This window comes from Carlito syrichta, unplaced genomic scaffold, assembly GCF_000164805.1.
Source record: "Carlito syrichta isolate Samal-C Ts95f unplaced genomic scaffold, Tarsius_syrichta-2.0.1 Scaffold312118, whole genome shotgun sequence".
Classification (NCBI taxonomy): Eukaryota; Metazoa; Chordata; class Mammalia; order Primates; family Tarsiidae; genus Carlito; species Carlito syrichta.
In genome coordinates this window covers 99977-123608 of record NW_007256214.1, presented here as the reverse complement: position 1 = coordinate 123608, position 23632 = coordinate 99977, and the positions used below count along the sequence as shown (strand labels likewise).

The window sequence follows — 23632 nt, the reverse complement described above, 5'->3', positions numbered from 1 at the left end:
CTTTTTAAATTTTGGGGATAACCAGGTCTCTAAGGCTCAGAGAGGTGAAGTGACCCGTCTAAGACCACACAGCTGTGTGGGCCAGGAATTCTCTCTGACCACCCTCATTTGAGTGGGGAGGAGAGTGCATTTGGGGAATGCCTGGAAGGTCAGTCAGGAAGAGTAGGGCCAGGGTTTTGGGCCTGACTCGGATGAACCCACGACAGCCTAAGAGGATTCACCGGGAAATTTTGCATTTGTCATCAGTGAGCCTTTTTCAGAAACAGGCCAGGAAGAGGCAGTCTGGGGACAGTTGTGGTGAAGATACAATAAGCGGTAGGGAGACTGGTTGGCGACTTCCAGGCTCATATCTTTTCCCTGTCCTGGCTCTTCCTTTACGAAGTTCCACAAGTTGGAGCTGAATAAGGCACAGAGAGGTCAAGTCACTTCCCCAAGGCCCCACACAGCTGGCAGCGCTTGGATTCAGATTTAGCAGTCTAGCCCCAACACCCACACGTTGAACAACAGTGCTGTGTTGACGTCAGCCAACACCAGGCAATGCCCTTTGTGCTGGAGAAATACCAGGTGGCAATCACAGCCCTGGAGGAGGCAGTGGGCCTGTTGGCGGTGAAGGGCTTTGGTGTGGAACTCAGAGAGGGGCTGCGTTGACTGGCGTGCCTTTGAGCACATCATGACTGTGTGGGCCAAGCCTCACCCATAAAATGGGTAGGAAAGACCATCCCAGCCTCCTGGGGTTCTTCCAGGATTGGTAGAGTAGGTTCCCAGTAAGTGATAGCTATGAGCCACCGCATGAGCCCGGTTGGGAAAGGAAGTAGAGACCCATATCCCTGGCCACCCCTCCCCATACGAATTCACAGGCTGCTGGTGTCTCTCCTGCTTAGGTTTTCCATCCACCCGTCATTCTGTACTTCTAGGCCTGGTGACCTTAGTGTCTTTGTCCACCCAACGAGGAACCTCAGAACCCACCTCCCTGTAGGACTGGGTGGGAGTTATCAAACAGTGCCCTCCAGATGCCCAGTGCGCCACAAAAGGTGACTGTTAGTACTGCTCCTTGTTTCTGGCTGCCCTCCCATGGGGGCAGTCTCCTGCTAGCTCAGAGGTCTAAGCTGCTTCATAACTTTTGTTGACCGACTGGTCCCATTGTTTTTTCCTCTCTGAAGTCTGAAGTCAGGGCTGCCAGGTGAAATCTGAGGAGTCATTTTCCTTCTGAATGAGTACAACGCCTTTGTGGGTGGCGCATGCACGCATGTACAGCTAGGGCTACCTGGAAGTTGTTGACACCAGGACTTCTCAACCTTGGCGCCGTTGATGTTTGGGGCCTGATTGTTCTTGGCTATCTTGTACGATGTCTTGCGGCATCCCTGGTCTCTACCCACTCATGCCGGTGGCAACTCCTCTCTTTGTGACAACCAGAATGTTCCCAGACATTGCCAACTGTCCCCTGAAGGACCTGAATGAAAACTGCTGCTTTACATTGTTCTAAAAGCAGCACCTGATTGAAGCTGGAGGCATGTACCGGGCACCTTAAAAGCAGCACCTGATCGAAACTGGAGGCATGTACCGGGCTCCTACTATGTGCTGGGCCTGAGGATACAGCATGTCCCTGGTTGCCACAGTATCTGGCATATAGTGAGTGCTCTATAAAGGTTATCATCATCCATTTCCCCCACAGCAGCTTAAAATTATCGTAAATAATTAATTATGTAAACTTCACAAAGAATTCTGGAGTTCAGTGGTTTTTTTTTTTCTTATTCTTGTGTTGGAGTCTCACTCACACCCTGGCAGGAGTGCAATGGCATGCTCATGGCCATCACAGCCTCAACCTGCTGGACTCAGGTGATCCTTCCGCCTCAGCCTTCCAAGTAGCTGGAACTGCAGGCGTGGGCCATGGCACCCGGCTAATTTTTTAATTTGTTGTAGAGACGAGATCTCACCAAGTTGCCCAGGCTGGTTTCGAACCCCTGGACTCAGGCAATCCTCTCGCCTCAGCCTCCCAAAGTGTTGGGCTATACAGGCATGAGCCCCGGCGCCCGGCCTCCACCCTGCTTGTGTCTTGCCTTGTTTCACTTGGGCTTTGTTCCATGCCAGCTGTCCAGGTGCTCTTCCTTCTGGATTCCGTTTCATGGCTGCGTCATGTTTTGCACCCCCTAGTCCCCGTTGGTGGGCACGGATGTTGCTTCCTGTCTTTGACTTCTCCAATGACTTCTCCAAGGCCTGCCCCTGTGGCTACCCTTGTCCACCCTTCTGTGCACTCCTGAGCCTGGAGGCCACAGGACACATCCTTAGAGTCACTACCCGGACACCCGAGTGATGCAATGCATCTTTCTGGCCAGGCTCATTTGGGTGACATGTGGGGTCTCAGCTCTTCCCCAGTGAACTTGATGAGGCGACAGTAGAAGACCTGGCCCTCTTCCTTGGCATATCACTAGGTGACTTTGAGAGAGGTTGGCCTGCCCAGGGCGGGAGGGGAACGGGGCTTGGCCAGCAGCAACACCTCTTCGCCATCAGTCCCCTTCTTCACTGCCCTTTTCTTCTCTCAGCCCACTGGCACAAAGTCGTCTTTTTGCTCCCGAACTGGCCCTCTGACGCTGCGAGTCCCCGCCGCGGCCTGCAAGCCAGCAGCACCTGAGCTTTCCAGAACCCGAGCCAGGCCAGGGCTGGGGCATGTGCATGGCCCGCCCTGGCGCTTCCTCACAGCCTGGATGAATAATGCGTTCGCGTCTCAGCCACCGGCCAGGGGCAGCCGGTTCCCCCACCTTTTCCTTGAGGTGGTCTGGCCGGTTTTGCCCACGGTGGGGGCACTGGGCGGGGGACAGCGCTTCCTGGGGGAGCCGGGCCCTGCCCCTGTGCAGTCTGAAAGAGCTCGGCGTTCTTGAGCCAGGAAATTATGCTGCGATGTTGTGGTTCCCTCCAGAGGGCCCCATCCCAGCCGAGCCGGAGAAAGGGCCGCCTAACCATCCCTCTCAGTGCTGAGGGCTAAACACGGAATTCACTTGTAAATCAGCCTCCTTCCCCTAGATTGAAGCAATTTCTGTCCTGCCAGGCGAGTTTGGAAGTTCTCCTTTTACATATGAATGTGCTCTTTAATCACCACTTCTGCGTTATTGAGAGGGGGTGGAGGAGGCCTCCAGTCTAGTGGGAAGGATTACACCTTGAGCATAAAAGATGGGCTTTCTCATCTCCACGAGAGGCGCAGAAGAGAATCTGAAACAATTACTAAAAAATTAAAAACACCTTCGGCGTGCACACTGGCCAGCCCTTCCCCAGCTCCCCTCTGACACTGGCACTTGGCTCCGCAGAGCAACCGCGACTCCTCGTGGGTGTTCACAACCCGATGAGATAAATATATGGCTCTTCCATGCTGTGCACTGAAGACTCTGGAGCCAGCCTGGCCCCTGTCAAGGGTGATAAATCAGAGCCGAGAGCCTGGCGACATGGAGGCATGCTGCAGAGCCTCAGACTGCCTGATGGCAAAGAGGCGACAGTGTCCTTGCCCCGTCGGGCGGCTCCAGCGCACAGGCCCAGGGCTGGCCTGGTGAGCAGTGACTGTTAGCCTGTCCTCTCTGCTTCTTCCTCCTCCCCCTGGGAGAGGCCGCTGAGGATCCGGAAGCTGGAATGTCAGCTGTGTGTGAGCCTCTGTTCTCTTTAGAAAAAGAGAGGCTGGTCCCTCTGAGCAGCCGCGCCTTCTCCATGGCAGGTGAGTGCCCCCTCCTCGCAGTGCCCGTGCCTGGCTGGCCCTGCCGCCAGGGTACGAGGGATTCCTGGTGACACGACATTTCCCCCATGCTGAGAGTGACCCTTTCATGCCCCCGGTCTTGTCTCCACCCCAGCCCTCCTTTTCCTGGTCCTGGATGTGAGACGTTTCCATTCACATGTGGGGATCCTTTAGAAGCACAGCCTTACCCAGGACAGCTCCCTCCGACCAAGGCAGCCTCCCCAGAGCAGGGGTGCTCAGCCCCCTAGCTCTGGCAGGCCCTCATCAGCCAGGGTGCAGCCCTGGTCCTCTAGGTTCTGTTGGGGGATGTTCAGCGTTTAGGCAAATGACCCTTTTGCGAGCTGTTTTCACTTCCTGTTCCTCGTGCCTTAGGCCTTCTCTGCTGCAAGGAAGATGCTGCCCCCTCCCTACCCCCATCTGCACCCCTTTCTTCTTTCTGCTGTCTTGTCAGGAGGAAATTCCGGCCTTTTGTGTTTTTATGATGTAATGACTGGCTGGGGAGGGCCTAAGGCCGCCTAGGTACCTGCTTGGCATCTTTGCAGAAGGCTTTGAAATGATTACCCCAGCTGCTGCTGGGGGGGAGCAGCCTCATGTGGTCGTGTTTGAAGCGGCCGTGGAGGGACCTGGCGATGGCGGGGAAGAGCTGCTGCTTCTGACCAGCCTTTGCAGTTACTGAAGGAGGCCTGGCGTCTTCACAGTCTGATGGAAATGTGGGAATCCTGTCCCGGGCTGCATCCGGGCTCCCTATTATCCGGGCTGGTGTTTCCCATCACTTTGAACTTGTGGAACTGATGTAACATGCTCTGAGAACGCAAGCACTTCTTTTGGAGTGGAGCAGCAGTAGGAGGAGGGGCGGAAGCGGAGGAAGAGAAGGAAGAAAAGGAGGAGGGGTAATTGTCGGTTAAAAAAAAGTTCCCCTGGGTTGGGTGCCGAGTTTTAGGCTAAAAGCTTTCCATGAATGAACTCATTGAATCCTTCAATAATTCCATGAAGTGCTGTTATCTCCGTCTTTTTTTTTTTTTTTTTGAGTTGGAGTCTGACTCTGTCGCTCACACTGTAGTGCAGTGGCCACTCCCGGCCACCTCAGCTTCGACCTGCTGGGCTCTGGCGATCCTTCCGCCTCAGCCTTCCAAGCAGCTGGAACTATAGGCGCGCACTACCACGCCCGGCTGATTTTTTGATTTATTGTAGAGATGAGGTCTCGCCAAGTTGCCCAGACGGGTCTCGAACCCGGGGCTCAGGCAGTTCACTCACCTCAGCCTCCCAAAGCGCGGGATTAAAGGCTGAGCCACCGAGCCTGGTTTATCTCCATCTTAAAGAGGAACAGAGGCACAGAGAGGTTAGGTCACTTTTTATTTTTTTATTTTTGAGTCGGAGTCTCATTCCGTCACCCAGGCTGGAGTGGAGTGGCACACTCCTGGCCACCTGGCTAATTTTTTGATTTATTGTAGAGATGAAGTCTCACCATGTTGCCCAGGCTGGTCTCGAACCCGTGGGCTCCCAATGTGCTAGGATTACAGGCGTGAGCCACTGTGCCTGGTCTTAAGTAGCTTTTGGAAGGCCACCCTGCGTTGGGGGCAGCAGAGCTGAGTTCCACATGCAGTTCCATGCCAGAGAGCCGAATCCCCACCACTGTGGCATTCGGCCTCTGTCGCTTGCAACACTGTCCATCAGAGCGTGCTCCTCGACTTCTGTGTAGGGTGACCTGCCACGCCTGCCTTCTCACTCAGGTCCAGCAGGCTTGCTGTCGACAGCATTAAGGAAATTTAACACCCACAAAAACACATGAAGCGCCTGGCTTCTCAGCTGCAGTCCTTTCCCTAGAGGGAGGAGACCATTCCCTGTAATGGTGTGTCATTTCCTTGTCCCTGGAGAAAGGCAAGCTGTGACTCAGGCGCCGGATGTGGGTGGGATGGGGGTGGGGGACACCTGGTGTGGCCCAGCTGGGAGGCCTGGATGGCGCTTGGAAAGGGGGAGGGGAGATGGCTGTGGAGGCCCCCCAGCCTGTGTGTCGCCCAGGGTAGGTTCTGATGCCATCCTTTGAAGATTGGGAGGGAAGTGTGTTTCCTGGGACCTGCCTTTGAGAGAGGGTGCCATCGTGAGTGACCCGTGTGACTGTCCACCTCCTCCAAGTTCCTGGAACTCTTTGTTGGACCATCCCGCCCCCGTGTCTCTGTCTGCAGTTGAGGGGGAAAAAAAGGCAAAATGAGAGCACCCTCTTCAACCAAAGGCCCTAAACCAGGACATGCCCTTGCTGCAGAGCTGAGGCCCCAGGCCCTTCCTGGAGCAAAGCTGTGTGGTGCAGTGGCTGGCAGCCTGGGCCTGCTGGTCTGACCGTGTGACCTCAGGTCAGGGAACCATACAGGACAAACATTTCCAACAGTGCCTAGTCCCTTGCATGTAATAAAAGAAACGCTTAGCCGGGCTCGGTGGCTCAGCCTGTAATCCCGTGCCTTTGGGAGGCTGAGGTGAGTGGAATGCCTGAGCCCACGGGTTCGAGACCCGCCTGGGCAACTGGCGAGACCTCATCTCTACAATAAATCAAAAATCAGCTGGGTGCGGTAGCACACGCCTGAAGTTCCAGCTACTTGGAAGGCTGAGGCGGAGGGATCCCCAGAACCCAGCGGGTCAAGGCTGCGGTGGCTGGGAGCGGTGGCTGGGAGCGTCCACTGCACTCCAGTCTGGGCGACAGATTGAGACTCCAACTCAAAAAAAAAAAAAAACGACTTAGCTGCTAATAATGGCGACTCAGGACGACCAAGAGCCTGGCTAATCTTGAAGCAAGGCACCCCTTGAATCAGAGGACACCTGGGAAGCGCTGAGTGGGTCATTTCTGGTGGTTCACAAGACACAGGTGTGGGAAGGATCTCATCACATGCCTGGCTCTTAACACCCAGGAGACCTTCCCATATTATTAAGATTTCAGTGAAATGTCACAAGGAGGGAGGAATTCTGCTGCTTTCTGCTCCCTGCCAAGCTGTTATCCCTGAGTCATTGCTCTGTCCCCTTCCACAAGGCTGCACTCCTCCCCTGCCCGGGTTAACTCCTTCGGGGCCACATTTGTCTTTGGTGGCTTGCCACTGAGCTAACCTAGTAGAACTACAGGTCTTATTTCTGCATAGAAGGCAGCAGAACCCTCTTTAAGATCAAGGGTGAACCGTTTCTCAGTGATTCAGTCTAAGGTGATGGTTGTCATTGCTCCAAGTTTATAGACGAAATGCGATTAGCAATTCATCCTCGTCAGAATTAAATGATTAAAGAGAAGGAAAAAAAGATCGACTCAGCTTTCTGGAAAAGGCCCTTGTGTCAGCTTGGTTGCCACAGCCGTGGTAGCTACGCCCACCTGTCTCTCCTCGCCAGAAACCTCACCCCCGCGGGAGTGGGGGCATTTAAGTCATCACACTGCCCTGCTATCTCCTATCTCTGAAGGACACTGAATCCAGCCAGCATTTCCCAATTTCTCTCCCTAAGAGCCTTCATTGAAAGCCGCTGCTGTTGATGGATGTGCCTGTTGTTTGCAACCTATTAAATTTCTACCCCTTGGATACAGCACTGAACTCTTATTAACTCCAGGGGGAATCGGTGTGTTTGTAACAGCGAACAGGATTGGGGTTTTTAATGTTTTGCTGAGACGAGGATGTTTGGAACCCCCTTAGGTGTTTGCAACCTTGGTCTAGACTCTCCACTTCCCTGGCAGGATTTCAGTTTCCACCTTTTGTAAAAGTCTTTGTAGTCTTGGGTAAAACTCCCTTGCCAGCTCTGAAGTGGTGACCGGTGTCTTATTTTTTAATTTTTATTTTGAATTAGAGTCTCACTCCATCACCCAAACTGGAGCGGAGTGGAACGTTCCCGGCCACTGGTGCCTCAACCTGTTGGGCTCCAGCGATCCTTCTGCCTCAGTCTTCTGAGTAGCCAGAATTACAGGTGCGTGCTACCACGCCCGGCTAATTTTTTATTTATTGTAGAGATGAGGTCTTGCCAAGTTGCCCGGGTTGGTCTTGAACATATGGGCTCAGGCAATCCACTCACCTCGGCCTCCCAAAGTGTTGGGATTACAGGCTGAGCCACCCAGCCCGGCCACCAGTGTCTTATTTTAATTAATTATTTTATTTTATTGTAGAGATGAGGTCTGGCCAAGTTGCTCAGGCTGGTCTCTAACCCCTGGGCTCAGACAATCCTCTCATCTTTACCTCCCAAAGTGCTGGGATTACAGGTGTGAGCCACCATGCCCCAGTGTTTTAATTTCTAGTATTTTCTTTTCCATTAAAGTAAAGAATTTTAAATTTCAAGATGGAATTCAGGGCTTTCTGACTCTGATTTTTTAAATTTCAAGATTCAGGGCCTTCAGACTCTGGTTTTTTTTTTTTTTTTGGAGTCAGGGTCTCCCTCTGTCGCCCAGGCTGGGGTGCAGTGGCACCCTCATGGTCATAGCCACCCTGACCTGCTGGGCTCAGGTGATCCTTCTGCCTCAGCCTTCCAAGTAGCTGGAACCACAAGTGTGTACCACCACACTGCTAATTTTTTTGATCCATTGTAGAGATGAGGTCTTGCCAAGGGCCTGGGTCTGAGTTCTCAAGACTAGAGAATCCTGTTCTACACTCGTGCACCAACTCTTCCGATTCCCTGCCACCATCTGAGAGGTGGATTCCAGAGCAAATGGAGGTGGAGGCGAAGGGACTGCTTCACCCTTTATGGGAGGTGGAGGCGAAGGGACTGCTTGAGCCCAGAGTTTGAGATCAGCCTAAAAAATCTAGGGAGATCCTGTCTAAGGAAGGAAGGGAGGGAGGGAGGGAGGAAGGAAGGGAGGAAGGAAGGAAGGAAGGAAGGAAGGAAGGAAACAAACCCCTACAAAACATTAGCCAGGCTGAGGCAGGAGGATTGCTTGAGCCTAGAAGTTTGAGGTTACTGTGAGCTATGATCTTGCTGCTGGGCTCCAACCTGGGTGACAGAGCAAGATCCTGTCTCTATTAAAAAGAAAAAACCCAAAAAACCTACTCACAAACTAAATACACAAAACCAACACCTCTGCCTGATTGCTTTCATTTGCGCCTCCAAAATACCTTTATGAATCCCCTCTACTGTGAAACTTGAGCAGCTTTATTGGGGTTTACCAGGTCCGTATACAACAGACCCCAAAATCCTTCCTGAAGTCCACAAGCTCATGGCATCCACCCTCAACTTGACTCATCTGGTAATACATTTTTTTTTGAGTTGGTATCTCACTCTGTCGCCCAGACTGGAGTACAGTGGCACACTCCTGGCCACCACATCCTCGGCCTGCTGGGCCCTGGCGATCCTTCTGTCTCAGCCTTTCAAGTAGCCGGAACTCCAGGCGCATGCTACCACGTCCGGCTAATTTTTGGTTTATTGTAGAGATGAGGTCTCACCAAGTTGCCTGGGTGGGTCTAGAACCCGCGGGTTCAGGCAATCCACTTGCCTCGGCCTCCCAAAGTGCTGGGATTACAGGCTGAGCCACCAAGCTCAGCTGGTGACACATTTTTTATCTGGAGTCAGACCTCTCATTTGCTGACTGACTTTAGGGTTGCACCTGCTGCTTTTTTTGGTGACAATTACTTAACCTTCTAAATACTTCATTTTAAATTTTCCTAATTTCAATAATGTTATCCAGACACATGATAAATACACACAAGGGTAGTATATGTTAAAAAATAATCCATCTCATCAAGTGCAGTGACTTATACCTGTCACTTTGGGAGGCAGAGATGAGAGGACTGCCTGAGCCCTGGGGTTCAAGAACAGCCTGGGAAACTTGGTAAGACCTCGTCTTTACAATAAATAAAAAAATTAGCCAGGCGTGGTGGCACGCGCCTGTAGTTCCAGCTACTTGGGAGGCTGAAGCCGAAGGATCGCCTAAGCCCAGCAGGTTGAGGCTGCGATGGTTGTGAGCGTGCCACTGCACTCCAGCCTGGGCAGCAGATGGAGACTCTGACTCAAAAACAAAACAAACCAAAACAAAGCAAAAAACAACAAAAAAAACCAAGCCAGGTGCAGTGACACACGCCTATAATCCTAGCACTTTGGGAGGCCAAGGTGAGAGGACTGCCTGAGCCCATGGGTTCTAGACCAGCCTGGGCAACTTGGCGAGGCCTCATCTCTACAATAAATCAAGAAAAATTAGCCGGGTGTGGTGGCACATGCCTGTGGTTCCAGTTTCTTGAAAGGCTGAGGTGGAAGGATCGCCTGAGCCCAGCAGGTCGAGGCTGCAGTGGTCGTGAGCGTGTCATTGCGCTCCAGCCTGGGTGACAGAGTGAGACTCCGACTCAAAAAGAAAAAAACAATTTTTTTCCCCTGCCACCGCCCCCCCCCACTTCCCCTCCTGAGGCAACCGCCATCCCCAGGTAGAGCTGTGGTCACACTTTTGTGTTCAACCAGGAATATTCTAGATCTGTGCAAATGCTGATGCGTATGCTGCAGCTTTTTTGGGAGGTGTGTTGGTTCATTAAAGGTGTGACACACACATCGCTTTTTTAACTTGAAACAGAAGCTTGGAGCTTGTTAGGGCTGCAGAATATTCTGTGGAATGACGATAATACATTTTCCGGCCAGTCCTCTGTTTGTAGGTGCTTTTTTTCACTCTTAGGCAGAGCACACAGTACAAACTAAATCTTCTTGCCCGTGCTCTACTTCCCTGCCACTGAATCTGTAGAATGTTTTTTTAAATTTGAGTCAAGGTCTCTATCATTCAGAGACTGGAGTGCAGTGGTGTGATCACAGCTCACCACAGTCTCTACCTCCTGGGCTCAGGCAATCCTTCTGCTTCAGCCTCCTGAGTAGCTGGAACTGTAGACATGTACCATCATACTTGGCTAATTGTTTTGATTTTTTTTTTTTTTTTTGGTAGAGACAACGTCTCTATATTGCCTAGGCTGGTTTTGAACTCCTAGGCTAGGGTCAAGCGATCCTCCTGCCTCGGTCTCCCAATGTGCAGGGATTACAGTCACGAGCCACCTTGCCTGACCTATAGCATGCTCTTAGTGGCAGCAGAATACTCTGGTATGAGTGTAATTAATGTATTATTTGACAGTTCTCTGTTTGTAGACATCTGTTGTTTCCGGTCTTAGGTAGAGCTCGCAGGGCAAGGTGAATTATCGCCTCGCCCATGCTTGACTTCCCTGTGACTGTGTTTCTAGGAGACTGCTGGGTCAAAGGCCATTTGGACCAAGTGAGAGTCTTCACCCTTGTTGGTGGGTCGGGTGAGGGCCCCTCTGGGAATGAGAGGTTTCTCTGGGGGAACGTGCCCGTACGAGGTACACCTTTTTTGTGAATTTCTTGCGAACTAGCTGCTGTGTACACCTCCGGGCCAACTCTTGGGGCTCCCGGGCCTCCCTTGGGCTGATCCAGGATGATCCCTAACTGTGGGGTCTGTTCACCCTCCAGGTGCCTGTGAAAGCATTTAAGTTCCATGCAGGACCAGGTCTCCAAGCAGCACCTTGAATGTTTGTTCAGGATTTTCCTGAAGGCTGTCAGGGCGCCAGAGGGTTCTTTCCTGGGCGCCGGGTTTTGGGACCCCATCGTCCTCTTCCTTTGTGAGCCTTCTGGAAGATACTCTCCCTTATCACTGAAAGGAAACCATCAGGAGGCCTCTACTATGCCACACTGGACGCGTTAACCCTCGTCAGCAGCTCTTCTATGGACGGAGAGACAGATGCTCTGCGCAGCCTGCATGCTGGGACTTGCCTGCGGGGTAGCGCTGGGGCAGGAATGTCTTTGAGGATAGTCATCTTCCCAGATTTCACACCCCATTCCGTCCTCCATGTTCATGGCGGAGTTCTCTCCTGTCTAGCGTCTGGAGTCTTCCTTCCTCAGGACGAGGCGTGCCAGGCCGTGCCCTCACGTCGTCCCTAAGCCAATGGGACCACCCTCGGGCATGGACCGGAGTGAAGTCCCTACAGGTGAAGAGTGGTAGAAGTGTCCATGTGTCTAAATGAGATTCTAGGAGATGCAGGCCTGGGGTGGGTGGGCAAGAGTGGGGCTGGCATTTTCCAGGTGCCAGTCAGCAAGAATGCAATTCAATCTGTGTCTCTGGAGGAGGCCTCTGTTGGGGGCCTACCAGGGAAGGGCCTTGAGAACTTTCTGGTGGGCAGGGTATGTTTCTTTTAGAACAGTTACAATTTGTTAGCCTGATAAACACGAATAAATAATGTTTTCTTTCCCAGTGAAGTATGTGTGTTTTTGTTTCCTTGAAGCGTGGGGCCTTCTTGGTCTGTGTTTTAAGGTTTTCTGTTTTGGTACCTGTGTGACAACTCTTGGCAACTTGGCCATGGCCTTGTCCACAGGGACACAGTAGAGAAGGGTGGTGGTTGTGGCAAAATGGAGGGCACATTTCCATCTTAAAGTGGTGGCTGTTTTTCAGCTGTATCTACTGCCATGAGGCCTGCAGATCCTGATTCTTTTTTTTTTTTTTTTTTTAATAATATTTATTCTTGGGCAACCCCCTTGGGTCCCTTCCTACTGCGGGAACTGTTCTGTTCTCTCAATAAATTCTGCTTTATCACAATAATAATAATAATAATAATAATAGCAATTCTTCTTCTTCTTCTTTTTGTTTTTATAGCGACAGATCCTCTCTCTGGTCTCAAACTCCTGGGCTCAAGCAGTCCTCCTCCTTGGCCTCCCAAGGTGCTGAGATTACAGGTGTTTGCCTCAGTGCCTGACCCTGATCTGATTTTTTAAGAGAAGCCAGAAATCTAGGTTATTATGTGAAGTTTCCTGATTTTTGTATTTTGGCAACAAATTAAGTTCTTACAAAAATGTTATGTAGGTTGAAGAGAGATCGTCTGACCTCTGAGATAGACAGCGAAGAGGGGAGCACGTTTATTCTAGGAGGAGAACACTAACATGGTGTGGGGAGTTAGGGGAGAGAATGCACGCTGTCCTTCACGCCCCTCCCAGCCTCCCGACTGCTTTCAAACGTGTGGTTCTGTGTCTCTTTCAGATCCTGGCTCTACAGAGAGAACAGCCCAGAAAAGAAAGTTCCCCAGCCCTCCTCATTCTTCTAATGGCCACTCGCCGCAGGACACATCAACAAGCCCCATTAAAAAGAAAAAGAAACCTGGCTTATTGAACAATAACAGCAAGGAACAGGTAAAGGCGCCCCTGGGAACGGCGTCTACACAGGCGGGACAGAGGCCAGTGGGCAGCTGAGGCTCCCCGGGTTTTCCTAGACATGTACAAGCGCTGCTTTGCCCTGGCTGTCGTTTGCGTAGGATCAGAAAGGCAGCTCTGAGGGACCCATGTGGAACTTTCCAGTGGGTTTGCAGATCTTTTTTGGGAAGAGGGCAGAGGCCCAGGCTAGAGGAGGGTATTGTTCTTGAGGGTTTGGGATTTTCCCTGGGATTAATTTTTCTCACGTTTTTAGGTTGGTTTCCCCTGGGTGGCCTGAGGACTTTTTCCCATCCTGGGCTGGGTCAGTGAGACTGATTGCTCAGCTCTGTCTGGAGGTGGTTGCATGCTCCCTCGTGGTCTCAGTTTTCTCATCTGTAAAATGAGTGGTCTAGATCTGGGTAAGAGGCACCGCCTGGATACTGGTAGTTCCCTGTTGGGCACACATCCCAGGAAACAGGACTCTTTCCCAGACCTCACCCTCGCCTGGAAGCCAGGACCAATTAGCTTGATACGGAAAATCCATTCGCCATTTGGATCTTGTCTAAGGAACCTTCTAGCTTCGAAATTCTCTGATGCAGGCTGGGTACTCTTCTGATTTAAAAAGTGGAGTGGTGCTGGCCGGGCGTGGTGGCTCATGCCTATAATCCCAGCACTTTGGGAGGCTGAGGTGAGAGGATTGCCGGAGCCCACGGGTTCAAGACCAGCTTGGGCAACTTGGCGAGACCTCATCTCTACAATGAATAAAAAAATTAGCTAGACATGGTACTGTAGACCTGTAGTTCCAGCTGCTTGGAAGATTGAGGTGGAAGGATTACCTGAGTCCAGCAGGCCGAGGCTGTGATGGCTGTGAGTGTGTCACTTCACTCTAGCCTGGGCGATAGAGTGAGACTCCACCTTTAAAAAAAAAAAAAAAAAAAAAAAAAGAGAAAAAAAAGAAACAGTGTCCCAGGGCCCCCAAGACCCCCTGTCCTCAGCAGCCATTCCTGGGGATGCAGTCCTCCGTCTTGTGCGTTACTGAGCGGTGGAATGGGGCCTGGGATCTAAGGTCGAATTAAACGCGATTTAAAAACGGGAGGGGACCTAGCAGTGGTTAAATGCCCGGGCCTGTGAGAGGTGTGTGCTTCTGAGCACGAATCTATTTTCACTCTCAAAATTATATAGCAAAACGCCAGCTCTGCTTCTGCAGGGCGACTGTGGACAAGTTAACCTCTTCTGTGCCTGCTCCTGTTAACTCCACAGAGTTGTTGTGAAGAGTAATTGAGCTAAATGACACGAATAGTAAAAATAGAATAATCAGTCCGTCTACACATGAAATAAGCAATATCTGTAGAAAGGCTCTTGTCCAATTTGGTAGCCACAAGCCACACGGGACTTCTGAGTTACTTGGAAGTGGCAAGTGTGGCCGAGGAACTTAGCCTTTCGTTTTATTTCATTTAAATTTAACTGGCAGCCTGTGGCTTGCAGCTCCCTTGTTGGGTTGGATGGCATAGGCCTAACGAGTTAAGGGTCCCAAAGCAGGAGAAGAAATGGGTGGCACCTACATTTTGAGGGGCATTGGAATTTGATAAAAACATGCAATCGTGTTGATGGTGATGATACTAAAAGCAGGATTTGCTCTGTGTCACCTACTGTCATAAACATGTTTCTGTGCAAATCTTAGTGTTTATGACAACCCTGTGAGGAAGGGTATAATTGTTTCCATTTAACAGATGAAAACACAGATTCGGAGAGCTTAAGTTACCTCCTCAAGGTCTTCCAGTGAGTAAGAAGGTACATTTGAGTTTAGGTTGGCTTGCCTGGCCTGAAGTGGTGACAGCCTATTCCTGTCACCCAGAAGCCCTCTCAGAACCAACCGCCAGGACTAAAGACTAAGAAACAAGGAGGCCACAGATAATCCCCAAACCTTAATTTAATCAATAATTCAGTTTCTTGGACCAACACTCTTCTTATAGTGACCTGAGAGCAAATGTTTTCCTTCTTCTTTTTCTTTTCTTCTGTCGCCCAGGCTGGAGTGCAGTGGCCGCTCCCGGCCACCGCAGCCTCGACCTGTTGGGCTCCGGCGATCCTTCTGCCTCAGCCTTCCAAGTAGCCGGAATTACAGGCATGCGCTACCACGCCCGACTGATTTTTTGATTTATTGTAGAGATGAGGTCTTATTGCCCAGGCGGGTCTCGAACCCGCGGGCTCAGGCAATCCACTCACCTCAGCCTCCCAAAGGCGCAGGATTACAGGCTGAGCCACCGAGCCCAGCTCTTTTCTTTTCTTTTTGAGTCAGGGTCTCACTCTGTTGCCCAGGCTGGAGTGTGGTGGCATGTTCATGGCTTGTTGCAGCCTCAACCTCTCGGACTCAGGAGATCTTTCTGCCTCAGCCTCCTGTGTAGCTGGGACTATTGGCATGCAGAACCACGCTTGACTTTTTTTTTTTTTTTGAGTTGAAGTCTCACTCTGTTGCCCAGGCTGGATTGCAGGGGCATGCTCACAACCACCGCAGCCTCGACCTGCTGGACTTAGGTGACCCTTCCACCTCAGTCTTCCAAGTAGTTGGAACTACAGGCATGTACTACCACGTCCAGCCAATTTTTTGATTTATTTTAGAGACGAGGTCTCACCATGTTCCCCAGGCTGGTCTCGAACCCTCAGACTCAGGCAATCCTCTTACCTCGTCCTCCTAAAGTGCTGGGAATATAGGCTTGAGCCACCATGCTCGGCCTGCTGTTCTTTTTTTCTTCCTTTCCTCCTTTCTTTCCTTTTTAAAGGAATTATGAAATTAAAAGCAAAGTTGAGCCCACACATGCTGTTTTACCATCATAATGTAATTTCTATTAGATACCAACATGTGGATCCTGAGATTTCAAATAAGAACTGGTATTTCTGGGTTCTTATAAAAACTCAGTGGCTTAGTCCATCTGGGCAGCTGTAACAAAACGCTTACAAGCAACAGAAATTTACTTCTCACAGTTTGGGCAACTGGAAGTCCAACACCAGGGTCTCCGCATGGTTGGATTCTGGTTAGGGCATTCTTCCGACTAGCAGACTGCTGACTTTTCTCTGTGCCCTTATGTGATGGAAGGAGTGAGGGTCTCTTGGGAGTCCTGACCTTTAAAAAAAAAAAAAGAGGCCAGGTTCTGTGGCTCAGTCTGTAATCCCAGCACTTTGGGAGGCCGAGGCGAGAGGATTGCCTGAGCATGAGGGTTCGAGGCCCACCTGGACAACTTGGCGAGACCGCCTCTCTAAAATAAATAAAAAACTAACCGGGTGTGGTAGTGTGCACCTGTAGTTCCAGCTACTTGGAAGGCTGAGGCGGAAGGATCGCTAGAGCCCAGCAGGTCGAGGCTACCGTGGTTGGGAGCGTGCCACTGCACTCCAGTTTGGGCAACAGAGTGAGACTCCAACTCAAAGAAAAAAAAGAGAGAGAGAGCAAGAGAGAGATGGGGTCTTGCTATGTTGTCCTGGCTGAACTTGAACTCTTGACCTCAGGTAATTCCCCTGCCTCAGCCTCCTGAGTAGCTGAACTGTAGGGTTCCTTTGGTAAGGGCACCAATCCCATTCCTGAGAGCAGGGCTCTTATTCCCTCCCAAAGGCCTCACCTTTCTAATACCATCACCTTGGGGTTAAGATTTCAACATATACCTTTTGTGGGGGGGAGACCTGCACACATCCAGATCATAGCACAAAGCCAAATCTAGCAGCAGCTGGAGCTGAGCCCAACCTGCCCCCTGACCTGGTCCCATGCCCTCCGGTTTTCTGTATTCCGTGCGCCTCCCTGTGGTCTCTCTCTTGCTCTGCTCATTTTACCTGCCTCAGGGTGTAAATATCCACTGGCTTTTGACTTGGGCATATATCATGGTTCTGCACCTCTTTCCTCTTCACTCTAATTTCTCTTCTCTGTTCCATTGTTTAGAAAGAAAGCCATTCAGGCCTTAGAAAAGCCAAATTACTTCCATTTTTGTTAGAGACCTTTTATGACCAAGTAGAGACTCGGATTGAGTTTTAAATTTGGCTCCTGTTTCACCTGTTTTTCATCTATTGGAAATCCAAACCTTTTTTTTTGTTTTGAGTAGGAGTCTCACTGTTGCACAGGCTGGAGTACAGTGGCACGCTCAAGGCTGCTGCAGTCTCGACCTGCTGGACTCAGGCAATCCTTCCTTCTGCCTCCCCTTCCAAGTAGCTGGAACCAGCTACTTTTTTTTTTGAGTTGGAGTCTCACTCTGTCGCCCAGACTGGAGTGCAGTGGTCGTTCCCGGCCACCGCAGCCTCGACCTGCTGGACTCTGGCGATCCTGCCGCCTCAGCCTTCCAAGTAGCCGGAATTACAGGCATGCACTACCATGCCCAGCTGATTTTTTGATTTATTGTAGAGATGAGGTCTCGCTGCCCAGGTGGGTCTCGAACCCACGGGCTCAGGCAATCCACTCACCTTAGCCTCCCAAAGGCGCGAGATTACAGGCTGAGCCGCCGAGCCCGGCTTAAGTTTTTGATTTATTGTTGAGACGAGGTCTTGCCAACTTGCCCAGGCTGGTCTCAAACCCCTGGGCCAAGGCAGTATTCTTCTTGCCTCTGCCTCCCAAAGTGCTGGGATTATAGGCATGAGCCACCACGCCTAGCTGAGAATTCATTACTTTTAGGGGAGTTTTAAGGAGAGCTTTAGCACACTTTATTTTGGGGGAGAGGGGAAGGGGAGCATTCTAAGGTTTATCATCAAATTTTTCTTTTTTTTTGAGTTGGAGTCTCACTTTGTTTCCCAGGCTGAAGTGCAGTGACACCCTCATGGCCATCTCAGCGACGACCTGCCAGGCTGGGGCGATCCTTTTGCCACAGCCTTCCAAGTAGGCGGAACTACAGGTGTGTGCTTCCACACCTGGCTAATTTTTTGATATGTTGTAGAGATGAGGTCTTGCCAAGTTGCCCAGGCTGGTCTATCATCAATTTTTTTTTTTTTTTTTTTTTTGATTTGGAGTCTCACTCTGTCCCCCAAACGGGAGTGCAGTGGCCACTCCTGGCCACCGCAGCCTCAACTCGCTGGGCTCTAATGATCCTTCTGCCTCAACCTTCCAAGTAGCTGGAACTACAGGCGCGCACTACCACGCCCGGCTAATTTTTTTTTATTGTTGAGATGAGGTCTCGCCAAGTTGCTCAGGCGGGTCTTGAACCCGCGGGCTCAGGCGATCCACTCACCTCAGCCTCCCAAAGGTGCGGGATTGCAGGCTGAGCCACTGAGCCCGGCTTTCCTCAAATTTTTAATGTCCTTTGGTGCTGGGGTTTTACCCCTTAGGTAAGGTTTGAGAATGCCTGGGAGGATGCTCATGGCACTTTGTGAGCAGGATCAGGTTTCTGGGTATGCTGTGGTAGATGAGGGAAGAGACGTACCACTCTTGTCTTTAGTTCTTGCACTTGTGAGTTCGAAGAATCCTTTTTGGAGGCCCCCACTCCCCATTAAAGGACTGAGTAATAATCTGCCAGCAGATTAGTCCATAATGACCTCAAGTATTCCTAGGATTAAATAAGACAAGGAAGTGATGTGGCCTCTCCTCACCTGAGAACAGAGTGTTTGCATATACTTGGGTGGGCTAGGGCTTGTTTTGTTGGGCCATACATTGTCTTAAAAACTGAGACAGGCTGGGTGTGGTGGTTCACGCCTGTGATCCCCCAATACTTTGGGAGGCCGAGGCGAATGGATTGCCTGAACCCAGGAGTTCGAGACCAGCCTGGGCAACTTGGTGAGACCTTGTCTTTACAATATATAAAAAAATTAGCCAGGCTTGGTAGCATGTGCCTGTAGTTCTGGCTACTTGGAAGACTGAGGTGAAAGGATCGCTGGAGCCCAGCAGGTCAATGCTGGGGTGGCCATGAGTGTTCCACTGTACTCCAGCCTGGGTGACAGAGTGATTAAACTCTGACTCAAAAACAAACAAACAAAAAAACTAGGACAGTTCACAGAAGTCCTTTGTTGGCTGGGACAGTTTGTTAACAGTTGAGATGGTTCAGGGGACAGTACGGATTGCCAATTTCTCCCCCAGGTGAGGCCACCTGAGGGGTACATGTCTGCCTGACTCCCTAGATGTTGGAACCAAGGGGGGTGCCCCTTAAGATAGGAGTGCTCTGTGCCCCTCACTGCTGTCTCATCCGTTTGGTGACTGAGCACCAGGACATCCTCCCACTCTAGGGCTGGGCAGTTTTTCTTATATACCATGCAGTACACATGCTTTAAGCACGTGCAGGAGAACAGAAGCTGATGCTAGGGTCATTTCCAGTCACATGTGATACCTGCGTGATCTCTGTGGGAATTTGAGTTTGTGGTTCCCCAGCCGCAATACACATGCCCTGTGCTCACATGCAGCCGGGGTGCCCATTCTCTGGTTCTTGTAGACCAGGTGTTGGCAAATTACAGCCTGTGAGTCAGATGCTGCCTGGAGCCTATTATTGTGAATAAAGTTTTATTGGCACACAGTGACACTCATTTCTGTATTGTTGGGGTGCTTTTGCATTGCAATGGCAAAGTTGAATAGCTGGAATAGAGCCTCCATGGCCTTTGAAGCCTCAACTATTTGTATTTACTGTCCTTTTGTTTTTTAAGTTGGAGCCCATGCTGGAGGGCAATGGCACAATCACAGCTCATGGCAGCTTGAACCTCCTGGGCTCAGATAATCCTTCCACTGCAACCTCCCAAGTAGCTGGTTCTACAGACCTGTGCCACCGTGCCTGACTAATTCTTTTTTTTTAACTATCAATCTGTAAAGTACTCTTTGTTACACCCTCCCAAAATGTAACTTGCTCCCTTTGCTTACATGTCCCATCATCTATCACCCATCCCAGAAGCCAGAAACCAGGAGTCATGCCAAATCTTAGTCTTTATTATTATTATTATTATTGTAGAGATGAGGTCTTGTCAAATTGCCCAGGCTGGTCTTGAACCCATGGATTCAGGCAATCCTTTCCGGTTTTTTTTTTTTTTTAAAGAGGTGTGGTCTCACCATATTGCCCAGGCTGGTCTCAACTCCTGGGTTCAAGCCATTCTCCAACCTCGGCCTCCCAGAGTGCTGGGATGACAGGTACATAACCATCTGTATAGAAACCTTTATAGAAACAAGTTTGCTGCTCCTGGTGTTGACGAAGGTATTCCAGAAGTGAACAGACAGACCTTTACTATTTTCTTCTTAAGCCAGCCTGTGGAAGGGGGTTGGGGGGAGATAAGAACATTCGCTCCCCTGCAATATGCCATAATAACCTGCAATTATCCCTTCACAGCACAGGTTGCAGCCTGTTTCCCTAGCTCTCGGGCTGGTACACACCTTATACTTGTGGGAGAAATATCACAACTCATTTTACCTGAAATGCTTTGCCTTCCTTTTAAAAATGTTTCATATTTGTTATCAGATTGTTTTTATGGAGCGGGAAACACTTACAAGCAGCAGATAAGGAAAGTATCAGATTGATGAGGAGATTAACCAGGCAGCTTGTTCTCAGCAACTGTTTGCTGCTTCAGGACAGGAGGAACTTTCCTGAAAAGAGCATGGAGCGATCCTCCTGATCCTCCCAGGGACACCCACCCCCAACCAGGTGGGGGTAGGTGGGGATGGCGGCTCAGGGAAAGCTTGATTCTGAAGCATCAGTGCCCCAGCTACTGTCAGCCAGAGAGGACGTGAGTTGCCTGCTGGGGAGACGAGCTGTCATCTTTTATGCTTCTAGTTTCGTTTGGATTGTAACGACTCTTCCTGTCCTATTATTAGCTTGTTGAAAGGAAACTGGGCGCTGAACTTACGGTTAATGTTATCTTGCAAGAGTCACAGTAGCTTCATAGAGGACCCCACTAAGGGTAGAAATAGTTCTGAGAAAAGAAAAAGAACTAGCTGTGTTTGTTCCCCCTTCCCGTCCTCTTCCTCCTGTCTCCTCTTTAATCCGCCATAGTAATCTCAAGCAGCCATTTTTGTAGGCAGATAGCAGGCATTTGACATTAGTGGTTCTCAGTGGGCAGTGTCTGGGATATTTTTGTTTGTCACAATCTCATGGGTGTGGGGGTGTTACTGACATCTAGCCTGGGATGCTCCAGCTCACCCTGAGTAGCGCAGGACGTCCTCTCTGGTCCCAGATGCCACCAGTGCTGAGGCTGACAGCCCCTGATCTGGATGCTGACCATGTCTCCTTCTGTTAGGTTTTTAGTAGTCTTCTTACTTTTCAGGTTTTTTTCCCCTCCATCTTTGCATGTTGATCAGACCGTATTTTACGTCTCAGAGAATGTTCTTTAGAGGGTGTCATTGAAGCATCAGAATGTCTTCTCATCAAACATTGTCTTGTGTGGGGTACAGGGAAGAGATGGAGTTCTGAGAGACTTAGGTTTGAGTCCTTGCTCTGACTGTGAGGTCAGATAAATCTTTTTTTTTGAGTTGGAGTCTCACTCCGTCACCTAGACTGGAGGGCAGTGGCACACTCACGGCCATCCCAGTGTTGACCTGCTGGACTCTGGTGATCCTTCCGCCTCAGCTTTCCAAGTAGCTGGAACTACAGGTGTGCGCTACCATGCCTGGCTAATTTTTGATGTCTTGTAGAGACGAGGTCTTGCCAAGTTGCCCGGGCTAGTCTTGAACCCGTGGGCTCAGGCAATCCACTTGTGTTGGGATTACAGGCTGAGCTACCAAGCCCAGTCTTTTTTAAAAATTGAGTTGGAGTCTCACTTTGTCGCCTAGACTGGAATGTGGTGGATGATCATAACTTAGCGCAGCCTTGACCTGCTGTCTCAGGCAGTCCTTCCACCTCAGCCTCCCAAGTACCTGGGAATTACAGGTACGTGCCACCATGCCCGGTTAGTTTTTAAATTTTTGGTAGAGAAGAGGTCTTGCCATATTGCCCAGGTTGAACTTGAACTTCTGGACTCAGGCAGTCCTCTCGCCTCCGCCTCCCAAAAGTGTTCGGATTACAGACATGAGCCTACTGTGTCCGGCCTTAGATGAGTCTTTTAACTGAAGTCCTCTCATCTGTCAAGTAATGCTAGTACAGGTTAAGTGTCCCTTATCCTAAATGGTCGGGATCAGAAGTATTGTTAGAGTTTGGATTTAAAAATTTTTTTGGAATATTCACATACACATAAGGAAGTATTAGGAGAGGGGACCAAAGTGTAAATGCAAAATTCATTTGTTTTATATGCACATCATGCACATAGCCTGAAGGTAATTTTATACAATACTTTAAACAATGTAAGTGACCTTCACATGAGATCAGGGGTGGGATTTTTCCACGTGTGTTGTCATGTTGCATTCAGAAATGTTTGGATTTTGGAACATTTCCGGTTTTTGGATTAGGGAAGGTCAATCTATTGTGTCTTTCCTAAGTGTCTTTGTGGGTGGTTGTCAGGATAAAATGAAGATGCTGTGTGCAGTATGGAAAGTGTAGCATGGCAATGATATAACTCCCTGGAAACCAAGTGTACCACTAAAGAGCTGACCTGAAACAGGAGATAACTCGACTAAAGAATTAGCCATTACACCTCTAAGACTTAGCTGTCTGTTTTGTAGAAATGAGAGTAGCGAGCCTTAGGAAGATTGATGAACAGAGCCATGCCATGTAAGCGTCTGTGAGGCTCGTCATCAAGGAGTATGGACAACAAGACATTCTGGGAACATGAAAACCTCATAATAAAAACTAGGAGCAAGGTCTGGGTGCTGCCATCTCAGCCACTCTGTCCCCTTTCCTGGAGGTCCTAGCCCTTAAAGAAAAAGAAAAAAGAAAAGTCACATGAAAGTATTAGACAAGCACAGCCAAAACTGATGTTACTTAGAAATAATAGGATTTTTCTCTCAACGATTAGAACTGTTTCTATGCGAGGTCCACATTAGAAATCTAACAGTGTTTCTATGTAGCAATAATAACCCTATAGAAAATGTCCCCGTTCTTAGTGTCAACAAAGAGGATGTGTCGTCTGACCAGCGTGTGAGGTCTTTATGGAGGAAACCATTGTGTTTTACTGAAGGACAGAATAGAAGCTGGTTATATGATGAGGTTGATTTGAGGGCAGGCGATACGATATTATTGAGCTATTCTCCATGCTTTTTTATTTTATTTTATTTTTTGGAGTTGGGGTCTCGCCCTGTTGTCCAGACTGGGGGAGAGCAGTGGCAGCATCATAACTCACCACAGCTGCGACCTCCTAGGCTCAGGTGATCCTCCCTCCTCAGCCTCCTGAGTAGATGGGACCACAGGCGGGTATTCTCCACGATTTTATTGCCAAGGAATTGAGGCTCAGAGTGGGTTGGGCAGTCTTCTCAAGGTCACACAGCCGATTCACAGGTCTTTTTCAACGTTTTCTCTGGACTATCTTGTACTTCCTAAATAGGATTTCATGTTGATTTCTGATAGTCATTTTCCTTATGAGTTTCTTCTGAGTGATTTTTTTTGTGTCTGGAATGTAGCTTTACTAGATTCTTTTTTTTTTTGAGTTGGAGTCTCACTCTGTCGCCCAGGCTGGAGTACAGTGGCACACTCACAGCCACCGCAGCCTTGACTTGCTGGGTTCAGGCGATCCTTCCGCCTCAGCCTTTCAAGTAGCTGGAATTATAGGCGCACGCGACTATGCCCGGTTGATTTTTTAATTTATTGTAGAGACGAGGTCTTGCCAAGTTGCCCAGGCTGGTCTCAAACCCGTGAGCTCAGACAATCCTCTCGCCTTGGCCTCCCAAAGTGCTGGAATTACAGACTTGAGTCGCCACACCTGGCCAACTGGATTCTATAATACATTATTAGAGAAACATTTCTGATATTTTGGTCCAGGAAGAGGTCCAGTGCTCATGAGTTGGCCAACCCA

General features: G+C 49.9%; 1 protein-coding gene across 7 annotated transcripts in view; it reads left to right on the top strand.

Annotated features, from left to right (window-relative positions):
• Positions 1-23632, top strand: part of ZMYND8 (zinc finger MYND-type containing 8) — a 143659-nt gene that overhangs the window by 31894 nt on the left and 88133 nt on the right. For all 7 annotated transcript variants that reach the window (XM_021718344.1, XM_021718348.1, XM_021718347.1 and 4 more), the window contains one exon: positions 12672-12820. In XM_021718344.1, coding sequence (XP_021574019.1) covers positions 12672-12820 — 149 coding nt within the window. The remainder of the gene's footprint in view (positions 1-12671; positions 12821-23632) is intronic.